This window comes from Pygoscelis adeliae, unplaced genomic scaffold (genome assembly GCF_000699105.1).
Source record: "Pygoscelis adeliae isolate BGI_AS28 unplaced genomic scaffold, ASM69910v1 Scaffold21, whole genome shotgun sequence".
Lineage (NCBI taxonomy): Eukaryota > Metazoa > Chordata > Aves > Sphenisciformes > Spheniscidae > Pygoscelis > Pygoscelis adeliae.
In genome coordinates, this window is record NW_008824243.1 from 5,471,286 (window position 1) to 5,489,817 (window position 18,532).

The following is an 18,532-nucleotide window of genomic DNA, read 5'->3' on the forward strand; positions in this document are numbered from 1 at the left end:
AAATGAATTCTATCCCAGCCAAAACCAGCACAAATATGAGCAAAGATTTCATCTTCCTGATAATTCCAATGCCTCTTCCTTAAAACGTTAAGGATGCAAAACTTGGCAGGAAATAAATAATTATAATGTAAAACTGACTTTTCATTTCAAGAGGAAAATGCTTTATAATGCCAGTAGTTTCTGGGTTTAGCACTTTACCAATGACAATTTTTTTAATGCATATGATACACTAGTTTCTGTGGAAGACAATGTAAACTGCCCAACTGCTGGAACATTTATGAGTGGTAGTAGTATTAATATACTGTGTAAACTTGCAGAAAAACCTAAGGAAAAGGTTTAGTAAAGCTTAAAATGCATCTTTCTTCTTTTTCTTCTACAAGTAAACCCATCAGTTCAGAAGGAGGGCAGAGGAGAAGTGCTTTGTGGGAGCATTTTATATTGACAGCACAGGGTAACTTAAGTGTTGGCTTAATCTGTTCCTGTCCTGTTGTGTGTGTAGCTGCTGCATGAACATAGCTTGGTGCAACGTATTGGATGTATCATTATTTTTAGAGAAAGAGAACTTTGTTATTTTTACAGAAAGATAAATTAATGTATTTCCCCAGAGTTTAGGTTATTTGGGGTATGGAAATTGACAGTAAATTCTGAAGGCAAAACACATTTTGGATTGCTGTGGTTGGTGATAGATCCCTTCTTCAGCGAGTTTAGCTTTCATTCTAAGGATTACCAGTTTTGTTGATGATTTTGTGCTGAGTCTAATATCTTCAGTTTAGTAACTCATGAGGAGGGTTTGTTCATTCTGCTTTCTGAATAATTTTTTTCCCAAAATACATTAATGCTTTTAACTTACTTTTTCTGCTCCTGGCTGGAGAATGCTAGTGAGGTCAACAGATGTTTGAGTACCCCAAGCTGATACAAGCAGCAGGCATTTCTTGCTAGTGAAATCTTGGTGAAGATTTTTCGAAGCTTTATCAATACAAATTAGTCTTTTGAGTTCTTTTTTCTGATGCTTCCTCTTACTAAAGGATGATAGTTTTAGTATTAGCCCAGAAATGTCTCGAATTTCCTCATAATTTTTCTTTCTTCTTCTCCTCTCCCTCTTCACAAGTTTTCACTATTGTTTTTTTTCCAAGGAAGTTTGTCAGACCTCTGCCACATGAGAAAATTCTCTTGTGCAACATCTTAATTTGTACATGTTCTATTTCATCACACTGCTTCATTTCAGATCACAGTATAACTTTACAGTGGTAAAATTGAGCTGTTTTTACTGTCTGCTTCTAGAAGTCTGATGTATGTCGGTTGGTTGACTGGATATTTATTTTGTATGGATATCGGAGCACAAGAAACAAGCTTACAACGTGCTTCGTTTCCAAAGCAAGTCATAAAGATTTCAACGTATATTAGTATAAGACTGAAGCAACTCCCAAAATTTAGTGTTTGCTCCAAAATGCAAGGCATTATAGCAAGCCTACACAGTATTTCTAGCTTCTGTTTCTTTTCTGTGTTTAAAATACTTTGTATGTTTTTGTGTTGCCTGCAATAACTGCCTTCATCTTTTTGTGCAGTTAGCTCAATGTGCATGCCTTTCCTGCAGCAGGCACGCCTAGTTTTTCCACTGAATCCCTTGTTAGTGAGTGTCCTATTGACAGACATAGTAAGTGTCTTACTGACAGACATAATAAGAAAAAAATAATCTCATTATTCTAATAAAAAATTTTTAGTGAAACCTAGTTCCTCTTCAGGTTTGGAATATATGCAGTTTGTATTGTATACTGGGATGTAACATTTTATGAACTCATAGAACAAGAATATGATTTTACTTATTTTCAGGAAGTTTCTCCACTTGTTTGTATAATTCAGGGATTTTTCAGAGAGTCAAGAATACTACTTAGTTCTTGTGACTTGAATAGCTGACTGGTTAACAAGCGGAGTAGACTATTCAGATGGTTGAAAGAGATCCTTCTGGTGTTTCCTTATGGTTAACCTGCCCCCATCCCTTCCCCAAACCTGAAAAACCAAGATGCTTCAAATGAGGACAAAGAAACAATGGCATTGATGTTATCTTGGTTTTCCAGAATAGTGAGTAATAGACAGGTTATCGCATGAGGGTGGCTTCTATTGAAACGTCTTATTTGAAAGATGCAAGAGGTAATTAATATGTGGCATCAGTGGGCAAAGTGGTAATTCTCCTTTTCCAGCCCCTGTTTTGGGGATGGGCTTGCTCCCTGCTGCTTCCTGGCAGGCAGTTTATAGCTGTTTTATGCTGTCTTTCATTCTTCTCCTCCCCAAGCCTGGGCACTGATGAGCTCTGTTTAAGTTAAAGGAAGCCTCGGGAGTTTAAGTTTCATACCATGTTAAGGTCTTCATTTTATAATGGTTTCTATTGCCACTGTTTCATGGATAAGTTCATGACTCATATGGGTTTTCTGAAAGAGGGCAGTAGATAGGGGAGTTATGCTGAAAATAAATAGAGTTGGAGAACTAGACAGTCAAATGTATTAAAAGTAGAGTAGAATATCTAAAAAGCTCTTATTTTTGTTTGTATAATAACCAAAGAAGCATGTTTTAGAAGGTTTAGGTGGGTTATCTCTTATCTGTCATTTGTAATGTAAAGGTATGTGTACTTCAGAGATACATATGACAACATTCAGGGACATCCTAAAATCTCTGCTGTTTTCTCAATGGTTTTATACGGGTTATCTGTATAAATTTAGGATTCTCTGATCCCTGTGAGCTTTGGAACACTTTGTCTGCTTAAATTTGTCATAATAATTGACTTAGAGTGTCATATTAACAGTAATTGTCCTAGATGAAAATGATACATAAAGTTGCCACTTTGTAAAATTATATGATATACAGTTTTTAATGTTAAATATGAATCTGAAAGAATGATTATAATTCTAGGATTTTTAGATTGCTTTGTCATGCTGAACTACTTTTCTTAATTTTTTTCAGTTGATAAGCTCTATGAGCTCAGTAGCAGAGCACTGTCTCCCCTCCTTATTACGCACCTTGTTTGACTGGTACAGGCGTCAAAATGGAACAGAAGATGAATCTTATGAATATAGACCTCGATCTAGCACAAAATCGAAGGGGTAAGAGTTTTCCTTGCAAAAGTCTGTTTGATTTTTGTGTGCTTTCTTGTAAGAAAATGTGTGCTTTGTACTTTTTTGACAAGTATTTTGTATTTGGATCTGTCATTACCTAAATCAGTGTAGAAAGAGCATGGGCTTCTTTGAGGTAGTGTATTTAACTTGCGTATGGGCTTCTTTAAGGTAGTGTATTTCACTTGCGTAGATGATGTGCATGAAGTGACTTAATGATTTTGGGGTTGATATACAGAGGGAAGTTGGACGCTGATAATTCCAAGCCAGTTTGTCCCCTTTTTGAATTATTTTGGTTGTTGGCAGGTCCTTTTAGGAGAGGGCAAGATGTCACAAACCCCAAAGTCTTTCTAACCATCCATTTTATATACATGTGCAACAATGATTGCATGAAAGGCATGTATTTGTATGGAATATATTACATAAGACGTATTCTCTGCAATATTTGTATTCAGTCTTGTGTATGATACGTGTGTTCTTGATTTCTTATTTTAGGGATGACCAACAACGTGAAAGAGATTATCTACTTGAAAGGAGGGACTTAGCTGTAGATTTCATTTTTTGTTTAGTTTTAATAGAGGTTCTAAAACAGGTAAGCTCTTTTGCTTTGGCCAACTTCTTTTAATCTTTTGCTTTTAATGTTTTGGTCATCTCCTTTAAATTTTTATGTTAAAAACTGGAGCATATATATGATGAGCATATGCAGGCTGTAATTATGCTCTCAGTTGCATAAAGCCTTTGGCCTCTCCTGTCTTTTTACGTGCCTGCATTATCTCAGTTCATATGTCTTGGATCCGCTAAGTCAAAGCTGCTGATGTACTGCAAAAAGCAAAACTGTAAAAAATAACATTTTATTTATGTTCAGTGCCTTTTGTCTGCTTTAACATTTTTGAAATACAATGTGAAATCGTCGAATGGCAAGATTAAAATGTCACTTTTTAAAAAAAATTAGAAAGGGTATGTAATTTTGCTTTGCCTTATAATGTAGTGCTAGATGATGTTACACGCACAATTTCTGTTAATATAAAATTTGCATTGGTATATGGACAAGACGATAGAGTTTGGCTTCAAGTAGCAGCGTTTTTTTCCTTGCGTTTTTTTGAGAGGAGAAAAAGATTACTGTAAGAAAGGATTTGAAACATGAAGCAGACTTGAGCAAATTTAATTTTTCAAATACTTAAGTAGTTTATGTCTTTTATTTATAGGTACATGAAAATTAAATGGCTTTCTCTACTAAGTAAAGCAAGGACTATGGTTTAGTTTGCAAATAATTTGTTAGGAGATTTATGTTTATGTGGTTGTGTAGGGCATGTTTGTGATACAGGGAAAAATGAAAACAGTAAAACAAAAGAGCTGCCTGTCCTTCTCTGAGACACTTACCAATCATCCAAAGTGATATTCCTATACTGCATGCACAGAGATGCAGAGAGCACTATTAAAACCATCAAACTCCTACATGTTAGTGTTTTATAGAAAATCTTTAGTTCATGCTCTCTCCCTGCCTAAATTTTCTATCAGTGCTAAAGAAAAAGGGAAATGGAATAGGTTGTTTAGGATTGCAGGGTTGTATGGGTAGCTTCTGTATATTGAACTGGTACTAGTTTTTCTGTTGAGTAGAGTACATATTGCCAGTGATTCAGATGTCAGGAGTGGTGCCAAAATTTTGGTCTTGAAGAGAATCTGTGGTGACTCTTGTAATGCTTGGTGAGCCTATCACGCTTGTACTCTGGACAAGATAGGTATTTTTCTGATAAGGACTTTTTCCTCTGCTAAAGATCTGCAATGGGCCACTAAACATAGATACACTACTTAAGAGAATCCTTCAGCCAATTTAGTATTAAAAGTTATCTAAAGGAGGGTCTGTATTTTCTGCCTGTAATGTGCACCTGCAATTAGGCAGTCAAACAAAGCGCAGGAAGGATGGCTTTTTATCAGTAAACGTATTTACATTCACGTTGCATCCATCTTCCTGTCTTCCTGGGAGCCCTATCATTGCTTAATTCTTAGAAACTGGTTTTAGAGGGTGCAAAGGGTATGATCCAGCCCTTTCTGTAATATGCACAGAGCAACCGGAGAGAGAGTGACAGACATGACCTATGTAGGAACAAAAATTTTTTGCTTAAATGACTACGTATTACTCATTGTATGAATATGCATTGAAATAGCCAGTTCCAGTAACTGGAAGTTCTTAGACAAATAGCTTTCATGATGCACAAGAATATGAAATTCTCAAGCAGCAAGTGCTTTGTTTTCTGTAGACAAGAACAGTAGTCTTTTCTTCTAATATATTTTAGTGAAAATCTTAATCACTCTTAAGCAGTAATGTTTAGCAGGGTTATCCTAGTCCCTACCTAAATTACTTTGAAATTTTAAAGATATTATGACTTCATAATTATATATAGTGGTTTTTTTTAAAGAATACATTTGATTTTTAAGCAAATGTTTTCTTTTAAACCCAGGAAAAGTGGTGATGTCAGAGAACCTCACTAAAAAGGGCCTTCTAATGAATGCTTGGTTTTGGTTTCTCACCAAATTGTTACTTATTGGTAGGAAGATTTTTATGTTTTGGCTGCTTTCATCTGCAGAAAGTCTAAAATGGAGGTGATCATCTCTCCTGCATTCTTAGTTTTGTCTTCCTTTATATCAAGATGAAATGCATTTCGAGGTTAAATCTGTAATAGTAACACCACACAGTGTAGAAAGTGTGGAAAGACGCATAGTTAACCTAGTCTGATAAATTTTGATGACAAATTCAGAGTGTTTACATTACTGTTGTTTATTTTATTATGAATTTAATCCCTAAAAGCCAATATGCAAAATAATTTAAGAGAATGTCAATACAGGTTGTGTAAATATTCATATATTGCAGAATTAACTTGCTATTGTATGCCAACAAAGGATGTGTCCTTTGACAGTAGTGGGAGAGATTTCTACAGGGCATCTCACAGTACTGTTTATTTACTTCATACATCCATACGTGTATATATACATGCATAGTTACATACGTAGAAATGATATCTGCATTTCAGATACCTGTTCATCCAGTGCCAGATCCTTTAGTACATGAAGTTCTAAACTTGGCTTTTAAGCACTTTAAACATAAGGAAGGGTAAGTTTCACTTGTGTAGTTTAAAATATTTTGTGTGTATTACCAGCCGGTGCTTGATTGTTGTGATTGTTCTCCTTTGCCTCGCATGTAACATGTTGGTGATAACACTGTAAACGAACACCGATTGATATCTTTAAACTGAAAACGTATCTTGAAAGAACACAGCTGTGTTCAATATAATGCTGAGTTTATTTTGCTTAGAATATACTGAATGATTTGCATAGCCAGCCAGAGTAAGAAAAGTCTGAGTTTGGATAACTAAAGTAAACTTCCTATGCAGAATATGTCTGTTATGTCCGTTCGATGGAACGACAACACTTAAATGTCACCCATGCGTTTTATGCTTGACTTTCATTATTTTTATGGTAATAATCTGCCTTGCTATGGAACAAACTTTTTGTTTGTAATTGGGAACACACTTGGGGTTTAGAAGAACAAAGTTGTATTTAACACCTTTTTTTTTTTCTTTTTTTCTTTTTTTTCTCTAGGTATTCAGGAACCAACACTGGGAATGTGCATATTATTGCAGACTTATATGCAGAAGTGACAGGGGTTCTTGCTCAATCAAAGTAAGTTCAGTCTCTGACTCTTCTTGCATTTGGGGAAAAATGAACTCTAGACTTAAAGACTATTTAATACAGCAGCGTTTGTTAATGACACAGTAACTAATCCTTTAAGTGTCAAGTGTAGTCTGACGTGTCCGTCTCATGTTCCAGCACAATAAATTTGAACAAATCAAGAAATAATCTTTAGTACAATTCTGAATTGCTTGGCCGTCAACTTGTAGGTGCAGGGAAAGGAGGCCTGGTATCAGTCAATACTTGTTGTTCAGTTAACAAGCGTATTCTAATGTGCTGATCATCATAGGCACTCTTAAATGACTAGATTTTACGTATCAGGGTTCATCTTGCTTGTATTTCTTTTACTGTAGGTGCTGTTATCATTAATGGACTAAAGAAATCGGTTCAAAATTATAGACATCATATAAAAGTAACTAAGAATGCAAATCATTGCCATCTATATCCCTTGTTCAGGTTTCAAGCTGTTAGGAAGAAGTTTGTCACTGAATTAAAGGAACTGCGACAAAAAGAACAGAGTCCTCACGTAGTACAAAGTATCATCAGTTTGATTATGGGAATGAAGTTTTTTCGAGTAAAGATGTATCCTGTGGAGGATTTTGAAGCATCGTTTCAGTTCATGCAGGTAAATGAATATTACGGAAAACTAAAATGAGCATAATTTGATCGTTTAAGTCATGAAGCTACAATGATGCTTGCTGTGATCAGTCTCTCACTCGTGTGTCGTCTTTCATCCTTTTCTCTTTAGTTCATAAGTTCTCAGAGGTATGAATCATTTGTTTCTCTGCAGTTCATGAGTGCTTAGCATGAGAACCTGTTCTCAATTGTCTCAGTAATGTGGCAAACTGGTAATATATGAATTTATTCAAGACTAAATGAAAATGGGTAGCAATCAAATAATTTTATTTCTTTATGAAAGCAGTATGTTAAAGAAAAAAAGTTAGTTGATATATCTTTTTTTAACAGCTGAGGTGCCAAGAAACACTTTTGTTTAAAAAACACTTCAGTTAATTTTCAGGGAGACTTAAAATCTCTTTGTTTGCTTCTCTTGATTGTGGATTAAAAATTGTCTTAATGAATAACTCGCCCATTCCACAGTAACTGAAGTTATTGCAACTTGGTCGTAAATTTTATTAGAAGTATTTAACAGCTGTTGACATGGATCTCAATCCTGAAAAAACTACCATATACATGGATGCTTTAGATTGTGTCCAGAGTGGTCAATTTGGTATAGTGGAGTATGCATACATGTGTATGGATTATTTATTTCTCTGTAAAATTTTCTTTGCATCAAAGTCATCTTGAAAATGAAAATGAGTATATAGAAAACAAAATACTTAATTTTCTAATAATTTCAATAGAAATAAACGTTTATTTTTTAAAACTTCAGAATAATCTGAGGAAAACTGTGCATATTTATATTCTTTTATATTCTGAGTAGAAAGTAAATAGCTATCTGGTATTATGAATGTTCTCCTTTCAATTTCTTTTTAATTGCTGGGGAAACAGGTTTTTAAGTTTCTAATGTTTTGTAAAGTTGATAACGTCAAGGAATATAAGACTAACTTAAGCATATTGCATGTTTTAAATTCAAACTGGCAATTAATGTGATACTGCTAGTGGTTTTTATGGCATAGAGACATAGGCATAAAGGCATTTGTCTTCTTTTTTCTGAATATTTTTCTAATGCTTCCTTACTAAGGAATGTGCTCAATACTTCCTGGAAGTAAAAGATAAAGATATAAAACATGCACTTGCTGGTTTGTTTGTGGAAATTCTCATCCCTGTGGCTGCTGTAAGTATTTTTTTCTCTCCCCCCCGCTATTCCCCTCAATTTCAATTAAGCTCTCATTGTTAAAATTGCTTTCATTAATCCTCAAATATTGCATTTTTACAGATTCAAAAATACTATTAAGTAAATTACAAGCACCTACATAAACTTTTAAAGGAAAATGTTTCAGAGTGATTTGTGTATTAGCTAGTTTCCAATATTTTTTCAGAACTTCTTAAAACTGTCTGTTTTCTAGACCCTTTTATCACCAAAGTACTGTGTAATATACTTGGTCTAAAAATGTGAAATTTCCTTGCTTTAATATTTGTTCACTCAAGGGTCCAACTGACTTTTCTTTATTAGCCAAAACCTGTTAAGTTCTTTCTAGAATAAACTGAGATGTAACATTTTTACAGTCTGATAGGGAGAGTGTGAACTCCTATGCAAGAAGGAAGAATGTAGGTTTTGGCTAATTAAATAAAAATTGTTCATAGAGGTGAGTGTCTACTAGATGTAATCCTTCAAGTGGAAGAGCAGTCAATCATCTCCCATACGTGTTTTAAAGCTAAAGCCAGCAATTTTACTCAGCAGCCATGAACAAGGAAAAAACCTTGATATCACAGTGTTGGATGTACAGTGCCTGTAATGTTGCTTGTGAGAATGCTTTCGGTCAGGACAGGTTCTCCCCCTTCCTCCCAGTCCGCTTCGCTCTCGTGTAAAGCTTGGTCAACAGGTCAATGAGAAGTTACGGCAGCTCGGTATACCTCAAGCTGACCATTTACCACAAGCTCAGAAAGTTTCATCGTAGTAAGATGGATACTTGCTCTGATTGTTGTCCAAAATGATAGTTGTATTAGCAAATGCTAGGCCACAGTGTGTTTGGCATGCTGTCCCGAAAAATGGCAGGTCATGATGTTACGACTGACTGTAGGGGCGTATCTTGCTATATATGGAGAACTGGGACGTGTAGATCCCGTTTTGTAGAATGAGGCTAGCACGCCGGGTGGGGACCCCGTCTAAGCAAGCTTGGAGGAAAAGCAAGACAAATCTCTGAAGTCCTCCTTCAAATGGTCTGCCCTGCCCTGAGATGTGGGGAAATGCTTCTCTCCCTTCACTGGTCTCAACCTTGTGGGTTTGTTTTTTTTTTTTAAATTAGGAGGGAGACAATCTTTCTTCTTAAGGCATGACCATAAAGAGGCGGTGTTAGTAGTAGCTGTTTATTGACTGAAGTCTCGATCTTACCTGGGTGTACTGACAGTCTTCTAGAGAAGAATTTCTTGTCCTATTAAAAAGTAAATGCATTTGTCATTTTGAACTCCATAGTTGCTTGGCAGTTGGAATGGGGGTGCATAGTGAAAGTACTTAGCATTTAGGTAAACACGAATATTAGTTTGCAAAATCGTAATTTAAATATAGTGAAAACTGCATGTACAATAATGAGGCAGAAGCAGCATTTGGGAATTGGGACTATCTGGTGGTAACTGCAGAGGCACGCGCACCGGCTGTGCAGAGCGTGTGTGTTGTTTTGTGGATCACTTCCTACAAGCAAAGCCTGAATCAGCGCTTTAAACGTTTGGTGAGGGAGGCTTGATCTTTCCTTCTGACTCATTGAGTCTCAAATAATTTCATACAAATGGAGCTTCTTAAATAGAATTGGAGAGCCCCATCCCAGATTGAGATGCAGTTGAGAGGGTTAGTCATTCTCTTGGAAGATGAGATGCAAATTTGAATCTTTTTGAAGCAGATGAAGGAACTGAATCTAGATTTTTCTGTATCTTGGATACAGAAAATTGCTTAGGCGAGGAAGCTGTTGGGTTTCGGCATTGTGACTTCTTTACTGTCATTCTCTTGCTTCATCATTCAGGCATTTTTAAAAATATGACCTGATTTGGACCCTGCAGGTATGATGGATGACAGCATATTTTACAGTGGGGAAGTTAAATCTGATCTGTAAGCCCAAGGTTATATCCCAAAGCCACAGTGTGGTGCTGGCAACAACTGACAGATTTCTCATGTGGAGCTAGCAGGTTACTGATCAACTTACAGCTTAAGAATAGCAAAAGATAAATAATTTGGGGGTATGTAGGAAGTAATTTAAAACATAACTACTTTCTCAGTTCTTTCTTGTTGGATTTGTACACATTACAGAGATACTATACACTATTTTTTATGCTTCCCCATCATGAATGTTTTCAGAGTGTTCTTAGCAAGGTGGACATGGCATCTCTTTTAATAACTGAATAATAAAAACTAACAAAAAATTATCTTATCTTATAGGGATATTATGAGTATAGAGGATCTTTTCCAGAAAAGCCAACCCCCTCTCCAACACCCCACCCCCCAATTTGATAAATAAAGCAGAAACACAGTATAAAACAGTAGGTTGAGAGTAACGTTTAAATGGATCGTCACAGGTATCCAGAGAGAAGCCTAAGAGACTTGCAGGGGTTTTGATGAAGAAGGTAGCTGCCTGGTTTGTGGAAGGAAGGCTATTCTGTATGCAAGGACAGAGTGGGTAAAAAAAGGCATAGGGTTCCATGTATCTGTTTCATTAATTCTGAAAGCTGAACAAAGACCACTTACAGGGTTGGTTGGCTGGTAATCCTGTGCATCGTTTCCTAAGTTTTCAGTTTTTGCAACCGGAGGACGTAAAAGAAGAGGGAAACAGTGAAAAAGTTATGGATGTTATTTTTTTTGAATATATGAAATAATGCTTCTAAAGAGTTTCAGTGTAGTTTTTATTTGTTAGTTGGTAGCAAATACTTTTTCTTCTTTAAGTATGGAATACAGGCCACATTCTTAAAATAGTGTTTTTTTAATGGGTTTTGGGTTTGTTTTGTTGTTTTGGTTTTTTTTTTTAGCTGTTTCATTGTCGTGTATGATGTGATTTCTTATGCTTCTGTTTATTTCAGATAAATACACTCAAATACTTCACCTAATGTGCGATTTAACTTTTGAATGTTCTTGAATTCATGGACATCTTAATGTATATTTAAATTGCCTTATGTATGAACTTTTAAACTCATTTATGTGTGTATTTTTTTTAATAGGCTGTTAAAAATGAAGTGAATGTGCCATGTTTGAAAAATTTTGTGGAGATGCTTTATCAGACTACCTTTGAATTGAGTTCAAGAAAGAAGCATTCACTGGTATTTTAAAGAAATATTTCAACTTCTCCATTTTGCTCATCTTAGACTTTTAAGCTAGTACATTTTATGAGGAAAAGCTAACAGCTGTATTTAAATCTTAACTCACCACTCAGATGAAGTGTAATTACATTCACACTGTGTATGTGCATTTGCTCTAATTTTGATTTGTTTCTTTGTGCAAGATACATGCTCTGTTATCTCACTTGTGAGATTGTCTTGAAATCAATGCTTGTTTTTTATTATTTTAGTGGGTTTTAGCACAGAGTTATTTAACCTAATGTCTCTTCTAAAAAGAACTTGCATTCAGGGAGTCTGTGTATTTAAATTATGTTTAATTAAAAGGTGGAAGAAGATGGAAGTGTCAGACAAGACTCTTCCAGGAAAACAGCAGCCTGTTAATAGTCCTGCTCTGCCTGTTTTCTCCTCTCCTCATACACTTTGTTTTTCTTTTTCCACTGTTTTTTATTATCTCTTTCAGATACAAATATCTGTGAGGGTTTTTTCCCTAAGACTGCAAATTAGCTTTTCCCCTAAAACTGCATCTTAGCAAGGATTTAAATCTCTTATTAATGCAGTATTTGGTAATTCTTGATGACCGCGGCAGCCATGTTTCAAGTTGATTCACTTCACTTTGCTGGAAATGTAGAGCTAAATTTTGCATTACAATTGGCGTATTCAGTAAATGCAAGTGAACTTAAAATGATTTATCCTCGCTTTCATGTTAGGGATGAGCTTTACTTTCTGGTATTCTGAGCATATAAAGCATATGTCATTGTACATGGTTAAACTCCTTGTGTAAGAATACCATAAAGTAGTTGATGTTAGTATTCACAATCTCATTTTATTTATGAAGTCGGAAACATTGTTACATCAAGATTACAATTTACCCATTCATCCTCATTAATGTTAGGGCTTTCATGACAAGGTAATCTGCAGTCAGATTTGGTATTAATCACCATTATGTATTCTGTTAAAGTATGTGGTGTTTAAACAAATCTTATGTTACTAAAGCAAAGCAAAGTCATGCTAATCTGCATATTCACAGGCTTTATTAATTTGTGCTTCATTCCTTACTGAAAGTAGACCTTGAGGAGAAGTAACGCTTCTGACAACCTAAAGTCTGCCTCAGTTTTTACTGAGTTGATGATGTTTTTCCTGAATATTCTTATTAGAAGCAGTTCCCTCTCCCAGCACGTAGGACACCATAAATTGAATCATGTGGTTGCAGGGAAGAGCAAAGGGTGAGATCTGCTCGCCGTCTTTGTCTGAGATCAGGCCTTGCTAGGGGATGAGCTTCACCATGGTCCCGCTGCCCTGGTCTTACACCACGAGCTCTTACAGCACATAGGTTATACCCAGGACACCAAGCCTGGCATGCATGTCCTAGTGCAGGGGAAGGGCTGCTGTGCAATGCCAAAACTGTGAGAGTGAGAGGCAAGAACCGACTGTGTGTCTCATTCTCAATGTACAAGATGTGGGAGGTCTGCAAAGAACAATTTGATCAATTCTTTTTCCCCCCTACTCATAGGCTTTGTATCCATTGATCACCTGCCTGTTGTGTGTCAGTCAGAAACAGTTTTTTTTAAATAACTGGCACGTTTTCCTGCAGAACTGTTTGTCACATCTAAAGGTAAGAGTCCTTTTCAATTCAGGAACTGTTGCAAATCGATAGCATTTATTCCAATATGTTCTCAGCATTCTCGTGCCAAATAAACAGTGAATATTTGGCTGTTTAAAAGGACACTGTGAAATTTTTTTTTTAAATTAAGACTTAAGTCTCCATTAGTATCAAACTTACTACTAAGTTTTTGTGATGCTGTGTAATGCTGGAAATAGATGTGGCCCCCTTGGGGACCATCAGTTTTATTGAGTGAAATCTGCAGGAGAAGTATCTGCTAAGAAATGCTATTTATGCCAGAGAAAGTACAAACTGTAATTCTTCATGTGCAAATTATATGTGAGAAAATAAGTGGCTTGTCTACTCCTCTAAGTAGAATGTATAGTAAGTGCGAACTTTCTCTCTCTTGTTCACTTATTGAAGGAATAGAAAATGAATTGGGAGTCCAGAAAAGAGATTATAACTACAGCCTGTGATATATATTTTCCAAATAAAAATTACAGTGTCCCTTTAACTCATGGCTTCAGTTGATAGCATTGTAAACATGAGTTGATTGATAAAGAGATCAAGATACTTAGAAATTAAGGATTTGTTTTAGTGACTTTCTTGTAGCATTAATTGTTGTACATGTTCTTTCCTTAATTTTGATTAACAAAGTTCATGATTTTGCCTAATGTATTGATTTTGATAATTTTAATAAGTTCTTTGATCCACCTTCACAATATTCATTCTGGTTAGGTATCAGTGACAATTCTGAAGCTTATTAGTAAAATACGTAAACCAGCATGAAGTCAAAAGGAAACAGGTTTAGCTGCTTGGATTGTTTTTTAAGGGTCATTTTGTTTTCATGACATCTTTCACACTTTTCTGTTGCTTGTTGGGTTTTTGTATATTTTTCATCTAACATTGCAGTTCTTTTGCAATATTTGCCTTGATTTTTGTTTTGTTGTTTATTTTGCTTATGGAGGCTGCTTTTGCTTTTGTTTTTAAAGCTTTTAAAAAAGTTCTTACAATCTAGGAGTTGCATTTGTCTGGCATAATGTCCATTGCTGATAATGGATGTATTAAAACTATAAATGCCAGTGAGTTTAACTGGTAGTTGCTGAGCATGCATTTTATATTTTACTTAGTTTTGTTAACCACTAACAGCTTAACACATTTACTGTAAGGCTCTATTCAGTAGAAATTCTACATATGAATTTCTGCAATTCAGAATTTGCAGTGTTAGGATGCTGTGCCATCAGTGAGTTGTTCAGGATAATTTATGGCTTGGTTTAATTTGGCCCAGCAAATACTATTGGTTTTTTGGGTGCCTACCTTGTTCAGAAACTTGGTTGAGTTTAATCTTGAAAAATAAACCCCCACTGTCCTCATGTGTCTTATGAATTAATGTGTTCCTTTGTTTCTGAAGCTAATTAAATGCATGCACTCTGTAAAAAGTAATCTCATTAATTTATAAATCTGAATTTTACAGCAGTTTAGTCTTTTAGATTTCTCCTTCCCCATTTTATTTCCTGATTTCCTAATGGCTAAAGTTATTTTATTTGCAGTTACCTAAATACGTAAAATGCAATAAGGATTCAAAATCCATTGTCTCTAGTGTCTTTGTTATTTAATAAAATAATTTTGAGAGTTACTGGGACATACTTTAGAGTACTGAAAAGGTTCATCCACCCCTACCATGTTAGTTAAAATTAACACATTAACGACTGAAATAACAACAACACTTAGACTCTGTCGCAGGGATATTCTACGAAGAGTACAAGTCGCCGTTAGCAAGTCACCAAGAGATAACATAGGTCATGGATTCATGGTGCTCACTTTATTCCATGGTGACTGCCCAGTGCAAACTCTTACCTAGCAATGAACACCATGTGGTCATACTTCGGTGACAGAAATAAACAATTTCCCATTTGCCATGGTGTGAAAGCTCACATCTTTACAGTTGCTCCATAGGACCTGATGCAGAGTATATTCATATGCTGCCTTACCCTGCAGTATTTCGGTGCTACATTGCACTTGATAATGCTCTCGAGAGTGCTCTGGATCCTAATCCAGTACTAGCAATGTTTATTGCCCTTGTAAACTCTTTGTACTGGGTTTCAGTGCACACTACCTTTAGTTATCCTCAAAGCAGGCTTAATGTATGGGGAAAACATCCTAGCCTTGCTGAAGGGAGGAAGCCTAGGGGTCTGGACCGATGCAAATAGCAGATAAGTGAGTTGTAAGAGTCAGTTTAGACCAGGAGTGTACCAAAGGGTGTTTCTTGGCGTACGTGTAGCTGGCCTTGTCCCGCAAAGCAGTTGGTGTGCTGTTTCAGCATTGCGCCCAGCAGGGCGTTTCTTTACACACTGTAGTGTAGGCAAAATTCTGAATTTGTTCAGCAGAGAATAACACGGGGGCAGTATTGTAAAACGTTTTGCTTACTTTTTTGACTAGTATTTAGATAGACTAATTCTAGCAGGTTTGTCAGGAAGCTGATAGACTCTTGGATGGAGCTGAGTTGTCGTGATATCCTTACCACCTCTGCCGGGGAGAGGAAGGAACATTTAAGAAAGCTGCTGAAATGGGAGAGAAAAGTGTCTTATCACTCTGCACCACTGCTGGGTGGAAAATAATAATTTTTTTTCACAGTTTAACCTTAGTGTCTGTTACCACACAACCTTAAAAGTTAGAGGAACATTTTCTGCCACTATAGCAAAACCTGTATTTCTACTGAATAGAGTCCTTACTAGACAGCTATCTGTTGTTTTTGTGCTTTTTTTCATCTAACATGCATGTGCCTTCCATTCTCATGTTTGTTATGTTTTGCTGTCTCACATTGCTTTATTTAGATGCCATCTAACAACAGTATCAGAAAACAAATAGAAACACTTCAGGTGAGTTAATATGTTGTTTTAACTCAGTGAAACGTTGCTTTGTCTCATGTAAATACTTTGGTTTGTTTTTTATGTTAATTGTATTTTGTGCTTTCCTTTCTTTGTAAAATTGCTGTTATACTGTTAAGAAGCAACAGGTCTAAGAATAGCTAATGTTTCAAAGATCTTTTTTTCTTGCCAGGGAGTAAAGGAGAAAGATCAGAAAATTATCTAATATCAGTTTTTCCTTGCGGGTGAAAATTGGCTTTGTGAGATTGAGTATCAATATCGCAGCTGGTTTCCCTGAACAGCAGTGCATGTTTCCACTGGAAGTAAACTACCTATTCAGATATATGTTTTTTTCTGTCAATTCATTTCAAAAAGTGTCTTGCATGCGAGCAAACTTGAAAACATTTTCACAATAGAAAAATGTGAAACTGATTTACTATAACAACTTGCAGTGCACTAACTTGAAAGACTTTTACACCATTGGTTTTGCAGGTTTTAAAAAGTAGAAATTGTTTTAGTTCAGAACAGAAGAAAAGTTTAACATCAGTATTAAAAAGTACTTTCTTCAGTAAGTGATTACATTTGACTAACATGGAAAAAATTCTATTTTGTCTCTTGCCTTCATTGAGATATGTTTCATTGACTCATCTTAATGTGTCATGTAAGACCACTGTAGATTTGCTCGTAGTTTTTTGGTTTTGTAACAGACATACAGTTCTTGACAGCTTATTCCATAGTCTGCTGATACAATTTTTGTTAAAAGTTTTAGGATTGTAAACAAAACTATGTTTTTGAAAAAAAAAAAACACAAAAAAAAAACCCCAAGCAACAAACAACCCCAACCAAACCCTAGGTAAGACTGCTTTTAAATCTGACAGGCATCAGCTAAAAAGACTGAAATTCAGCCAGGTTGGTGAATTACATAGCCATATATACTCTATTCTAGTTGCAGTAATCTCAAAGAGAAAAGGAAATACTGACATATTGACATGAGTATACAAGAAGTGTGCCATAAATTAGACCCAAAAAGCCATTTTCTTCTAGCATATTTGTTTAGTTCCTAGTTATGGGAAGAGAACATGAAAATTTTCAATGCTTAAGAAATTAGAAGTACTGCTGTATTTATTATGTAACGCTTTTTAAAAGGTGAATGCCTCCTTATACGTTCTTTTTCTTTTTTTTTTTTTTTTAAACAAAGCAGCAAACTTTGTCATAACTAACCAGAAGTAGCTATATTGGATGGTAAACCTAACAGATGGAATGTTGTTAACACATTGTAAAATATCTGCTACCTATACAGTTTTTTTGATTAGATGATTGAAAGCCAATAGTAAATTTTTGGTTTTCTTCTGGACCCGTAAATTAAGCTCCCCTTTGGAATATCAGAAATAAGAAAATTGAAGCATTATTCAGTTCTAGACACTGCATTTCAGATTGACTTTGATAATGCGTGTACCAACAAATTCACCAGCCTGCTTTGAACATCAAGAACTGTTGGCCTGTAGATGAAATATGATGAGTAATAATATCATGGCTTTTTGCTGTTTAAGTTGTTTAAAATCAAAGTTATCACCGTCTCACGCTCTCGTACAATTATGAGCTTTTACTTCTTCCTCACAGTAGCACTGCTGGTAAATTAACTGGACAGTGGGACAGTTATCTGTCTGAATACTAACCAGGGACAGGTGTAACTTTTTACTGGTCAGATTTTGTCCAGATCACCTTCTTAAATTTACCCACTGCCTATTTGCAGGTGTGCTAATTCAGAGGCGATTGCAGGAACTCATTGATGAGTGTGAAGGGAGGGTAGAACAGCATTATCGCTGATGTAGACTGGGTTAATTTATTCCCTCTATATTCTGATAAACAGTCATGTATGTTATTTGTCTGTGAAGTACCACTTTTCCTTTTGTGATAGACTTTTAGCCTTTCTTAAAGTAAGCTGCTCCCAAAACCAATAGTCCCGACCCACCTGTGTTAAAGCCATCCAAATTACTCTCCTTTGTATAGTCTATTGGACAGACATGGCCGTGAAATTATTTGGATCAACTTACTGGTGTTAGTTGGACTTTTACTGCTACAGTCAGTGCAAAGGGAGCAGTGAGATTGCAGAGGAGGGAACCAAGGATGAGACCATCTCTTTTCAAACAGTATGGTCTTAGATCCACTTACACCCTTTGTGAAATTGCACTCCTCTTGTCCTGGGAGGACAAAGTAGTCTGCTATTCTGACTCATTGGCTTGTGGTAGAGGCCACAAAATGTGAAATTAGTTAGGTTCAAGCCATCATATAGATACGTCTTGAAACAGAGAGACTTCACTGGAGATGGGGAAGGT

At 35.8% G+C, this 18,532-nt stretch overlaps 1 protein-coding gene across 1 annotated transcript in view; it reads left to right on the plus strand.

The window, feature by feature from the left end:
• Positions 1-18,532, plus strand: part of FRYL (FRY-like) — a 166,863-nt gene that overhangs the window by 72,776 nt on the left and 75,555 nt on the right. The window contains exons 5-13 of the mRNA XM_009335155.1: positions 2,956-3,095; positions 3,600-3,696; positions 6,134-6,213; positions 6,702-6,782; positions 7,248-7,416; positions 8,494-8,586; positions 11,613-11,711; positions 13,240-13,341; positions 16,164-16,208. Of these exons, the coding sequence (XP_009333430.1) occupies positions 2,956-3,095; positions 3,600-3,696; positions 6,134-6,213; positions 6,702-6,782; positions 7,248-7,416; positions 8,494-8,586; positions 11,613-11,711; positions 13,240-13,341; positions 16,164-16,208 (906 nt within the window). The remainder of the gene's footprint in view (positions 1-2,955; positions 3,096-3,599; positions 3,697-6,133; positions 6,214-6,701; positions 6,783-7,247; positions 7,417-8,493; positions 8,587-11,612; positions 11,712-13,239; positions 13,342-16,163; positions 16,209-18,532) is intronic.